General features: G+C 40.6%; 1 protein-coding gene across 1 annotated transcript in view; it reads right to left on the bottom strand.

The window, feature by feature from the left end:
* TRIO (trio Rho guanine nucleotide exchange factor) overlaps positions 1–13,225 on the bottom strand; it is a 307,445-nt gene that overhangs the window by 161,000 nt on the left and 133,220 nt on the right. Inside the window, exons 16-18 of the mRNA XM_029913308.1 lie at positions 10,244–10,435; positions 9,185–9,334; positions 6,591–6,705 (exon numbers count right to left, since the gene is read on the bottom strand). Coding sequence (XP_029769168.1) covers positions 6,591–6,705; positions 9,185–9,334; positions 10,244–10,435 — 457 coding nt within the window. The remainder of the gene's footprint in view (positions 1–6,590; positions 6,706–9,184; positions 9,335–10,243; positions 10,436–13,225) is intronic.

The raw sequence follows: 13,225 nt of genomic DNA, 5'->3' as shown, positions 1-13,225 counted from the left end.
TGAGTCTAAGCCTCTCACTTGGAACTATACCCCTAGTGAGACTGGGAGAGAGCTCACAAGCGTAGCTTCTCCCTGAACCATAAGTAGTTTATAATCCCGGTTTTTCAGTTACCTATTCCACTCCTCCGTTTTTGTGACTAGAAATTAACATTTTCAACTGCTAGACTGACTCACAATTTTATCTCCCATTGGGCAATCCTTCTTTCCTTGTTTTCTCTATTTTATTTCTCCTCTTGCCCATTTGTACTCCGAATTCTTAGTGGGTATCGCTTCTGTTCACATTATGCTCATACTTGTCACCCATCCTCATCAATGTGACATTCCCCTTAGCGTCTTGCCGGCATCAACCCTATGACTAGCTTTGCTGTTACTTCAAATGAGTGGGCCAAGTTCAGTAGTGGAGGTGCACACAGTGTGGGAATTAAACTCATGCACACTGAGCAGCTTCCCTGGATACAGCTTATCGACAAAGCAGACAGGCAAGCATCAAAATTCAGAGGAAAGCAGAAATGCTCATTTTCATAATTGTTCAGGCCAGCCCACAAAGCAATCTCTGAGGGAGGATTACACAGATGAGCCAGAACATTGGAGACCTATTTTACATATGATTAAATTTGAACCATGTAAAATAAATTACAATATACAGAAAATATCTAGATCATAGATTCAAAGCCATATAAGCTGTTAACCGCCCTCCCCCAAAAGAAGCACATTAAAATAACACTGCAACTTTAACAGAGTAAAGTGCTCAAAGTTAGGAAATGCCAGAATTAAGATTGCTTATGAAACTTAAATTCTCACCCCCTTGGGCAAATGCATTATGATACTATCTTTAATTGCATGTGTTATATTTGGATCCAGCAGAAAAGACACAAACACAGAGGGAGCTGATAGAAACTCAGCTGTCTGCTGTGGTGGTAGTTCTATTGTTCTTGCAGCAAAAGTGAAAACAACATGAAAGTGAGGCTCTGCAGTGGAGATTAGGGGAGTGCTCAAATGTTTAAAGGGACAGGACATCATAACATGATCATATACTATTTTTTTCCATGGGACCACTGCTTCATTCAGTGAATTAGGAGTTACTCAATATTTCTTTTTATCCTTCTGGTTCAATGTGCGACCCAGGCTTCATGTAATGCACACCATCCAAACCCTACACTGAATACAAAATTATTGATTTTATCCTGGATGTTTGCAGTGCTCTCACTATAGTATAATAGTGCTTCACAAACATCAGCGTATCTTCACAAGAATCCTGTGAGATTAGGTAGCACTATCCCCATTTTACAGCTAGGGAACTGAGGGTAAAAGAGATTAAAGCTAAAATTGTCATAAGCATTCAGTAATTTTGTATGCCTGATCTGAGAGACACCGGGTTTTCACAGTGCTTATTTTTATAGCACATTATGTATTTAAAGCACTGCTCCAATAGACTTCGTTTTCAAGCGCTCAGCGCTTCACAGATCTAGATCCAGATGTCTCATATGGCGTGTGCCTCACTTTCCTAGTGCCCTAACAGCAATCATCTGTGAACAGTTTGGTTTAAGTGACTTGCCCAGCACCACACAGGAAGTCTGTGGCAGAGGTAGGGATAGAATCCAATTCTCCAGGGCAGCATTCAACTGCCTTAGCCCTGAGACCATGCCTTCTCTTCCTACATAGCATCCCAACTTCTGTAACAAATGAGGCAGGGTCAGAAATCCCACATAGAACTCAGAGTAAACACAATGGATTGCAATTGCTTTTTAGAGAGATTATAGTCTATTGTGTATATGAATATTTCAGGACTGTGTAAAGTATGGATTATGTAAATGTTCATGTAAGGACTTCAGAAATGCATAGTATTGACAGTACTATACTAGAGTATCATGTAAATGTGCGTCAAAGGAGTTTTAAAGACTGGTATTATTGTGCATTATCCTGCCAATAGTAGAACATTGACTTGGACTGCTTGAGACCCGCTTTCACTTCTAGCAGAAATGAAACCCATAATTAAGTTATGAGGTGTTGCTAACAATTTTGTTCCGGATCCTTACATTTAGTTATTAAACTCAGGACCATGGATAAAATTAAAATGAGCACATTTGGCATTTTATTGGTACTCTGCGTAAGAGTACCCACAAACATGTTCATCCAATTTTACTTCTAGCATCATTCGATGCTTCTCAATATAAGGAACTTCAAATTTGTAAAAACAGATGACGAGGGCGTGGCTTTACTTTTAGACTCATGGATTCTGATAATTCGAAAAAATGTCCTATTACTGATATTTGAAAATTGGCTACTGTAATTGTTACTCCAGGTATTTTGGTAACTTCTATGTCATGGGCAGGAGCCTCAGCCCTGAAGGGAGCCCCCCACCGTCCCCTCCTTTGAGCCTGTCTCTCCACCCCAATTCTCCCTCCCTCTCCCCTCCTCCCCCGCTGGCCATGAGAAGCGGGTGCTGGTATGTGCTCTCTTGCTGGGGGGGGGGGGGGCTCTGCCACTTACATCCTGTTTCTGCAAACCCTGTAGAGAGCTTACCCAATTTACAGTAACTTTTATCCTCTCTGCTCTTCCCTATCCTTGTCCCACCCCCACGCCACTGTTTGGCAGCGCTCATCCCCCTTTCTTAAACCTGGCTCCTACCTCCCATCCCTGACTCTCCCCTTCTCTCTCCTTCTCCTCCCTCCATCTGTTTGAGCTCCCTGCACACACAGTTTGCTCCCTGAACAAATTCAGCCCATCCCTCCTTCCAATTTGCCCCCCATCCTTTTAGCCTCCATTAATAGCAAAGGGCAAATTGTTATTCCTTGTGAGGGCAAAGTAAGGGCAGAAGCTTCACGAGATGTTACTGAGCATGCTCAGTAACAGCAAAGCAGCAAATTGTGCCGGGAAGCAGTCTATATTGCTACACTGGTCACACTCCCAGCCTTGTGACGTGCATGGTAGATACAGGATAGCTGGGCACAGCTTACAGGGAATGTTAATACTAACTCAGGGTCAATGCACAGTACATAGCCGACAGGACAGCGAGTCAGCCCATTAATATTATAATCTCTTAATTTGGAAAGAAGGGCAGTACCAGCCAAAATTGTACCTCCATCCCCCTCATCTGAGCTCCCATTCCCCTTTTCTGTCACGTTTACCTTGATCACATTTTCCCCATCTACTCTGACAGTCTATCCTGGTGAAACGTTTCCCAGATTTCTGGGGAAATCTCAATGTATTACAACATTTCCGACTGGACACTACATAAAAATGGACATCTTGAGAATGATGTAACTGGAGTCAATTGTGATACACAGCATGTAAGATCCACTTAGCTAACTGGAACGGAGTCCATGCTATCGGAACATTGTACAGATGGTGTGCCAGTGAGGGACATTTGGCTGGGCTTTTGCAATGGTTAATGCTATTAGTTCCTTCAGATGCCAAGAGCCAGAAAGAGATACTGTAAAACACGGCATGAAGTTATATAACAGTTTGTTCAATTCAGCTGCTGACAAGCAGCTTTGCATATTTCCATCTCCTGAATTATAACCCCTTTTATTAACAGTGGCCTCCCATGCCTCTTCTTCCAGAGGTGGTTAGGATAACAGTGTGTTTCCTGAACTTTTTTGATTTGTATTGCAGGTTCCACAAACTGCACCTCTTGAAGCCTTCCTGAGACAGGAGCAAAAGCAATGGATCTAAGACAGAGGATCACCCAGCCACTTCCTTCATTAAGTGGGTGGCTGGTGGAGGGTGAGGGAGGGACCTGCCACAGCAGTAGAGATGAACATACTTTTAAGCCTTCAGTACCAGACTGGTTCCATGTCACTGTGCAAATTTGGGGAAGAATTCCTCCCCCAACCTCAGCCTGTGCAGTACTCTTCATATACAATCTGGTTACTGGGACTGTGTACCAGGGAAAGGATTTGTGGCAACAGGAGAGGATGAACATTTCAGTCAACTATAGCTGTAAGCCTTTCAACAAGATTCCCATCTTCCAGGAAGAGGATTCTCAGCTAACCTTCCTCCATTAAGTGGGTTCTAAATACTTCATTTAATTTTATGAAATAGGCATCCAGTGTGTTCTTGGACAAAGCCTTTTAAAATGTGAATTATAGGTTTGTAGAAAGCCTCAAAGATTTGTTGAGTTTTTCCAATATTAAATTTCTGCTAAAAGTTTTAATCTCTGTTTACAAAGCACAGGCTTGCAAAGCAGACAGCATTTCAAGCTGTCAGATTCTTCTATGAACGAGAGGGAATGCAATGACTCTGAAATGTACTACAGCTTGCATTTGACAAGATATGTATTTATGGTTTTATTACAGTCCTTTATCATACTCCTTCCTTTTGTTTTTCTTAAATACACTTTGAAAAAGAAAACCATCATGTCACATTCAGGTTTCTAAATCATACAATGACTAGATTACCTCTGCAGGTACCTTCCACACCTACATTCCCTATAGTTCTATGATTTATATGTTCAGCTACCACTGCAGTACTGAGTCCTACAAAGAAAAAAACCTCAGTGTGCCTCAATACATCTTTTCAGCACCATTACATTGTTTTATGAAAATGACGAAGAATTTACTCAGATGAAAGGCGTATATTTCCTACGTGTAAGTTATTGTAGATTTAGTTTTTCCTACGTTTAAGTTATTGTCTTCTGTGACTCGTATGTCTGAACTGAGCATGCCAATTACTATGTTCAACAGTGGCCCTCAACCAGGTGTACACATGCCCCTGGGGGTACGCAGAGGTCTTCCAGGGGATACGTCAACTCATCTAGAGATTTGCCTAGTTGTACAACAGGCTACATTAAAAACACTAGCGAAGTCAGTACAAACTAAAATTTCATACAGACAGTACTTCTTTATACTGTTCTATATACTATACACTGAAATGCAAGTACAATATTTATATTCCAATTGATTTATTTTATAATTATATGGTAAAAATGAGAAAGTAAGCAATTTTTCAATAATAGTGTGCTGTGACACTTGTATTTTTATCTCTGATTTTGTAAGCAAGTAGTTTTAAGAGAGGTAAAACTTGGGGCTATGAAAGACAAATCAGACTCCTAAAAGGGGTATAGTAGTCTGGAAAGACTGAAAGCCACTGATGTAGGATACCATGAAAAGTACAGTACAGGTACAGTAATACCCTGGAGGACACTGATTGTTATTTCTCCCCTTTCTTCACTTAAATCTTTCTGGTTTACAGTAAGTGAGTTGATTGCACACCTACTGTGAATGTTCCAATAGCAATCAGATTAAATGCAAGTAGTTTAAAAGTCTTTGTTGCTACACTGCACCGTTTCAAATTCTTACTTAAAAAAAATCCATTAAGTTGTAAGAAAAAACCCTTATGTAAGCTATATATTTCATGAGGGGCTATACTGTACATTGTCTTAACCTCTCCATAAACTAATTCATGTTTTTATCTTTCTCATATTCAGTGGTGTGACTCCATCCCTTGTGAACCCTCTTCAGTCTTCCTTTCAAACTATGTATTTGTCTGAAACCCACAATTCATTTCCCCCATAGCCAAAACCATCTCAGATAGCTGCTGACATCCACAAACATAATTCAACATAGCCAGACTGTGTGAAGAAGCAATTGCAGAAAGTTCTTCAACCTGCTGTGCAATGAGGGGACAACCCTTCCTTCTGCAATACTTGCACACACTGTACCAGTCTACTTTATGACCCAAATGGTTAGCCGTAGTTGAAGTGTGGTTGGGGGAACCACAATTGGCAAACAAGCAATTATAACTCAAAAATCTATTGAAGAAAGATCCTTATTGTTCCAAACCTTCTCTGAGTTCTATCCCATTCCAACTCCATTTCTCTTTCCTCATTTATTTTCTGAGCTTAAGTCTGTTGGTGTAATACCACTGATCTTTGTTCTCTCTCCATCCACTCTTTCACTGTGGGCACTAACATCTCTCACATTCCTCACCCGAGTGGACCAGTACTACCTTAAAGTCTTGCTCTCCCTAAATGAATACTGACAATTTTCAAATCCCATCTCAAGATCCATCTCCTTTTCTCCACCACCACAACTGCACACACATTTGTATCTTTAATAGAGCCATTTTACCCTACTACCTGGGCCTTCCAATTATCCTATGTTCAATCAAGTGGCTTTAAACTAGTCCAGAGATTCAGTAGGCCATTGTCAAGGGGCCCAGTTTTGTGTCTCCCAACACATAATTCCCATTGCATTTTGTATAGCCCAGAATACTAAATGTGCTTATATAGACTTACTGGCTGTGGAATTCTCAACACTTCTGTATGAAGAGCATGGTACAAAACTGAACTATTGTGTTTACTCAAGAGCAGCAATGCATTTAAGTCTCCATTTGTAAATTAAATATGACATTAAGTTTGAAATCTACAAATTGATAACAATCAAGCTTTATTTGGGTGCGAGACTTTTCCCTTTCTTAAAACTGAAAAATGAAGATGAGTGGTTAACCAGTTATTTTAAACCTTCCCCAGGGCGATCACTTATTTTCTGTTAAATCTGAAATACTGTATCCTCCCTGGCAGGGGCTCACCCTCATCTTCTCAGATTTGTTGCAGCACATGAAGGCCAAATTCCTAAAAGAACACTTACTTTTGACTTGTTGTTCAGGAGCTTTGATGTGAGTCATCATCCCTGGCATGTTTACACTATTCCTGTGCAGGTATTTCAGGAAGACATCAGCATTCCTCCGAGCCAGCGTACAAGCCTATGAGAAGATTTGGTAGCATTTGATATTGCTGTGTTTGATGGGGTATTAACACACACACACACACACACCTTTTTCTGCTTACTATGTCCTATTCAATACAGAGCAGACAAACAGTTAAAAAGATCACTATTTTCAAAGCAAATAGCAGTTAATCCAGGACTAGGTTATCTGGCACTGCACACTAAATAGCATTACATGTAATTTATACCTGAAGTTACTTAAAAGTGATCATCTTCTCCATACTTTTAAGTGCGGCTCAAGGTACACAGAGTGGATTGTTTTTACGTATTTGGCATTATTATGTAAACCAAGTGCACAACTTTCAGTAATCACCTGGATATTGTAAAAGTTCCACCACTAGTTTAAATGGAAAAAATAATTGCTCTGCTGAAATTAAATGGAAAGTACTGAAAGAAGACATGCCCTTTAAAGGTCTTAAAAGCATTCAAACCAAAGAGCAACAAAACATCCAGAATCTAGTTGCATTGCCAAGACCCAGCATAGCTGCCTTCCTAACCTGAACTTCTGAATATATACCAAATACTATATATAGGCCTGGTGTCTTTTGTTTGTAATGAAGCGGAACATCAAAATACTACTTTAAAAGGTTAGGTGAAGACAGCACAATTATGACCAATGACAAAATCACTGAGACAGTAATTTATCAGATCATATTCTCATAACAGCCCAAAAGTTCAGACATTTGCAACAGAGAGATCCATTTGACACTGCCCCTACAGTTATACTAAAATTCATGTTTTCAGTGGTGTTTGCACCTCAGTATCGAACACTAAGAGGCTTTCAAAGGTTTCAGTGAGGCACACTGTTAAGTCTTTCCAGAAATTTTAGAAGTAGTCCGTATGAATAGCAGTCCACTATTATTGCTTATTAGTTATACTGAGAGTCTATCTTTAACCTGTCCAGGAATGATGAACGTATGTATCCCAGCAATCTTCAGCTGCTTGTTTAGCCAATTTCCTTATCCTTAATCTAAAAGACTGGGTCAGCCAAGCAGGCTAAATACAAGCCACTGACCTCCAAAACTGCTTCCTGATTCCTCTAGTTGCTGTCTTAGCTCAGTCCCAACTGTGGATCAGTAGCAGCTGGGTTCAGTGCTACAGTGCAACAGACTTATCAGATTTATTTATGACCAGATGGGGGTAGAGAATGGAAGTGATAAAAGCTAGTATTAAGAGATCCTTTATTCTGATTTGTCAATGGACACTACTCTAATACACCACCACAGGATGGACATGCTGTATAGTTACTGACCATATAGTATTTTCCATGCAGCCACATGTCCCACAGGTAGAGGCTATCACAATTATTTTCAAGTGCCACTGACGTAGTACCACTGCTAAGTCACCTTGCTTATCAGCAAAATTGAATACAAGTTGCCCAATACTACTGCCTCATCTTTTCTTCAGATTGCTGTTGTGTTGAATTTCTTGTACTATATTTTAAGATTTTCTTATTTCTCTGGAAAACAGCAGCCTTCACCCCCCGCCCCCCCTTGTCTCCCTCTCCTGATAGTCTCTCCCCACTCTCCTTCTGCTACCCTTTCCCCTTCCAAACTGGCTCTCTTCTTCCTAAGTGATTTTTTTATTTACAATTTGGTTACAATTCTACTCTTAAAATAAAGGTAGTGGTTCAGATTTTGTAACAGTAATACTCAAAGGCCTGGTCCACACTACCCCCCCCCACTTCGGACTAAGGTACGCAAATTCAGCTACGTTAATAACGTAGCTGAATTCGAAGTACCTTAGTCCGAACTTACCGCGGGTTCAGACGCGGCAGGCAGGCTCCCCCATCGATGCCGCGTACTCCTCTCGCCGAGCTGGAGTACCAGCGTCGACGGCGAGCACTTCCGGGATCGATCCGGGATCGATTTATGGCGTTTAAACCAGATGCGATAAATCGATCCCAGAACATCGATTGCCTGCCGCCGGACCCTCCGGTAAGTGTAGACGTACCCAAAGACATGGTGGCACTATAGCGTTTTGGAGCTTTCCTGTAGTGTAGAATATTATTTTGTTTTTAAGAGCCATTATAAAATACTACAGAAAAAGAAGCAAAGAATCAGGTTTCCCCACTGTAGCTCTAGCGCTGCTGGAAGCTGCTTTGAGTCATTGGGAGCCACTATACTGAGCGGCTGTTGCTTCTTTTAAAGAAGTGTCTTTCAAGTGTTCTGGGAAGCGGTGGCTGCTGAAAAGAGTGAGTCCCAATTGCACATCTATCACGGTGGGATGCCCGATTCTCTGTGCTATCTGCTGAAGTTGAACTGGAAAGGTATTTATATGAACTGGCAATGTTCTAATCACCACAAGAAACAGTCATATGCCATTTCCTGTGTAATCACCGTTCAGGAGCTCACAAAGCCATACACCTGTCACTGGGTTTTACAGGTCCACTCGAGATATATGAAGTAGAGGATGTAACTGCATGTCTCCCAACATGTAACCAACAATATCTTTACCTTCAGGAACGCTTCTTTTTGTTCAAGGTGCTTGCTTATCATAGGGGTCACGTGATCTGTTTCAGAGTTGGGACCCAGTTTGTCTGCTCCCCCACACCAGTCTTCTTCCCGCTTATATTCCTGCTCCAGACTCTCCAGCACACTGCACACCTACCAGCCAAAAGGAGACAAATATCCTTAGTATTTCAGCTGAACAACACTGTGAAGTAGTTTGAGCCAGGAGACTTGAAACCAAGAACCCTAGACATCTAATCCCAGCTCTGACATAGATGCTGACTATGTCTTTAATTTATCTGTTTTCCATCCCTTCTCTCTAAAATAGGGAAACTGCCATCACCTTCTGCCCAGGATGTGATGTGGATTAAAACTCATGAAACACTTTGAAGATGAAAAGTAAGATATGGGTGATAACATACTAGATATTTATGATGATAGGATTTGAATCAAGCTATGGTCAGAAGTGCTTTCTTACATGAGAGGACATCTGCACATATGACACTTTCCCTGGGCAAGGCCCTTTCCAGAAACTGAAAATCCAAATTAATCAATTACCTAATCCTGATTTGAAAAACAGGGGAAAGAAAAAAAGCTCAAAAAGAGCAGATGGGGATTTAAGATGTAGCTGACTTATCACTAAAGACAAAATCTAATACCAGAGGAACATTTTAGAGGAAATCCCTATATGAATGTTATTAATAACATGAATAATTTGTAACTAAGCATTTTACAAACACACTTTGTTTTATCAATTATAATGTGTGGTTTTTACTTTCTGCTCAATATAGAAAATAAAACTTCACTGACTGTACTGCAATTTGGTTACAGTCAGTTTCATTTTTCTAGGTCTCAGTTAATATAATACTGTCAGCGTTTCCAAGACGCCATGGGAAGTTCTAAATAAAAATTGTAAAATACCAACATTTCTGCTAATATCAGCTTTATAAACTTGAGCTCTAAAGCTAATTAACTCTGCCACTTGAGCCAAAGGTAATTTTATAATAAAATACCACAAATCCCTTTATTATTCTGCAAGGCATGGGTTTTCAAGAGTTCCTATACCTGCTCTGATGTTTTATAGAAGGCAACGGAAGCATTCACAAGTTTGAGACGGTCCTCCATCTTGAGCATCAGCTGCTGCCAATGAGAAGCAACTTTCTCAGCGCAGTCCCTGATCATATCCATATCATAATGATTAGCCTGCAGCATTGCCTCTGCTTTCTGCTGCACCTGCAGTGCACTTTGATGTGTTTTCTGATAAGAAGTTGAAATAAAATATTTAATTGCATAACATTTAAATGCATTTGCTTTAAATCCATGTTTCATTTTCTTATTTACAATGATATTTTCTACACACGTATATCAGACAAAGGAAATAAAGGGCTAGCAGTAGGTTGCAGCATAACTTTTTCTAGGCAAAAAATATGAAGTAAATGCAACAGAGATTTATCATCAATTGACAGTGACCTATCAGTCTACAAGTGCAGCAACTGCATAGCAACAGATTATGCAAGCCATACAATGCTCGCTAAGTTACAGTACATAACCTGATTATAATTATGGCTTCCAGGTTTGTTTTCTCTTTGGATTTGGAGGGGAAAGGTGGATAAAATGGAATGTTCTGGGTCCAGATACTCCAGGGGGAGAACGGGGACTGAACCTCAAAGAATAAGCAATTGAATCAACTGATTGGATACAATACTACTGTACTATACAATAATATTGAGTAAGGTCTCTTATGAAAGCTGGTGACACACTGGTGATTACTATCATTGTGAAATGTATGTACTAACAATATATGAGGAATTAGGAATATTCACTGATATTATGCTTTAAAGTCTGTAACCAAACAAAGGGAGAAATGGGTTTTCTCGCATACAGGGGGGAAGGCAGCCTTCTACATATCTCCACTGTAAATTAAGCATTGTGGAATCAAAACAACAGATGCTCCTTTTACATACGAATCAAGAGGGAGATGGGAAGAACAGCACAAGTCTAAACACCAGGATGCATCCTGAGTCTGGGGACAAAACAGTGAGTTTTGGAAATATGTAAGGGGATGCAAAAAGCCTTTTCATTTTTGTCCCCGTCTCTAAGGGGACGATCGGGTACAGTACCCTTTGAGCCTATGAAAGTTTATGTATGTAAGGAAATTGCTCAGGCAATGATTGTAACTGGCTAGAATTAACTTTTAGTCACAAGAAAGAGCATTTTATTTGTAACCTTTCCCCTCTCTTTCACTCTTACTTCTAATCACTTAATTCTTCTTTCACTAGGTTCCTTGATAATAAACATATTCTTGTTTTATTAGAAAAGCATCTCCACTGTAGGTCTTCAGCCAACTACCAGGCTGTTGTTTGTTGTCTCTTTGGAGGCAGCAAACTCGATAATTTCTCTGAGGGTTCAATGAGAGGGACTGGACGCTGCAGGGGCAACTTGGCTCTGGAAGGACTGTTGGTGTCACCTTGCAAGGGCTGGAGCCAGGTTGAGGCCACTGTGCAGTGAGCTGGCTGCTGGTTTCAGGGCTCTGGGGCAAAGCTACACAGCACAAAGGTTACAGGACAGGCAGTGACACAACCTCTTATTGGTCTGGGTGAAACCCAAAGCATCACAGCTTGATTACTGGATATCAGAATTATTCTCTTCATACAAACTTTCTTGCAGTCCATTTCCCACTTATGTGGAGTGAAAATGGATAGAACAAGTATCCAGGGGGATGTGAAATGAGTCAGCTAATTGATTATTTGTTAATGATAATACTGAACATTTTGTCCCCCAGCAAAAACATACACCTGTTTGTAATCTGGAAGCCCTATGTATAAGAAGTTTGATTATATGCAAGTGCACTATGGTCCAGAAAATATTCAAATTAAAATTCATCATCATTTATCCCTACATGGATAAATACCCATAGCTCAGGAGTGTTATACTCAATACCAAAGCTTTCAAGAATGAGGACATACACACTGCAAACTGTAAGCATAGATGGGAAACAGAAAACTCCACAAAAAGGCAGCAAAACAGAAGGCATTTACTGTAAAATGGAGTTCTTCTGAAAACAAAAAAGCTAATCAATCACCAGAGACACGATTTTAGTGTTCAGCAAAAGTAAAATACTGAACAAAACTTTACACACTATCCCCCAAAATAGTGCATTAAAATGTGTGCCAAAATAGTGCATTAAAATTTGTCTTTAATTTTTTGTCCAATTTTATACTGAAAGGATGGATAGGATTAACGCTAACATACTAATAATGAAAGCTCAGTTAGGAAGGCCTCGTAAAGATCAAATTAAAATATTAACAAAACCTACTAATTTACACATACAATACACTGAAGTTATGAGACTATGTTAGGACAACTTTTACCTTATTTGTAATGATGCAAATATTATGTATAATCCCCTTTTGTAACCAATTTATCATCTATTATATTAGCTAAGTCGTAAAACCTAAAAACCCACAGCATCCTATTCTAAACCGCTGTTTGCAATAGTCTTTTGTTTGATTAAATCTGTCTCAGCCATTTTGTAAATACACAATTTAAATATTTATATAAAGTGAACTGCCACTGCCCTTGACTTATTAAAAGCACTGCACTGACACAGAGCAGAATCACGACTGTCAGAATCCCTGCTACCCAAAACTCCCTTTCCTAGGAACTGTCCTCACCTCCCTCCGTCTATTCAACCCAAACGTACACACTCATGTTATTAACCTTTTCGTTGTTGCCCAAGTGGTGAGAGATCTATCTAGAAGGTACATATGGATTTAATCTATTCCTCATGTTGCTTTATAAGAGAGGTGGGCAAACTACGGCCCGCGGGCCACATCCGGCCCACTGGACCCTCCTGCCTGGTCCCTGAGCTCCTGCCCTGGGAGGCTCACCCCCGGCCCCTCCCCTGCAGCCTCAGCGCGCCGCACTGCCAGCGTAATGCTCTGGGCGGCTGGGCAGCGCAGCTGCAGAGCCTGGCCTGACCTGGTGCTCTGTGCTGCGCGGTGGCGTGGCTGGCACCAGCCAGGCGGTGTGGCTATAGCGCCGCCA

Source organism: Terrapene carolina, unplaced genomic scaffold (genome assembly GCF_002925995.2).
Source record: "Terrapene carolina triunguis isolate 2854851 unplaced genomic scaffold, T_m_triunguis-2.0 Scaffold580, whole genome shotgun sequence".
Lineage (NCBI taxonomy): Eukaryota > Metazoa > Chordata > Testudines > Emydidae > Terrapene > Terrapene triunguis.
This window is presented reverse-complemented; position numbering and strand designations above follow the sequence as displayed.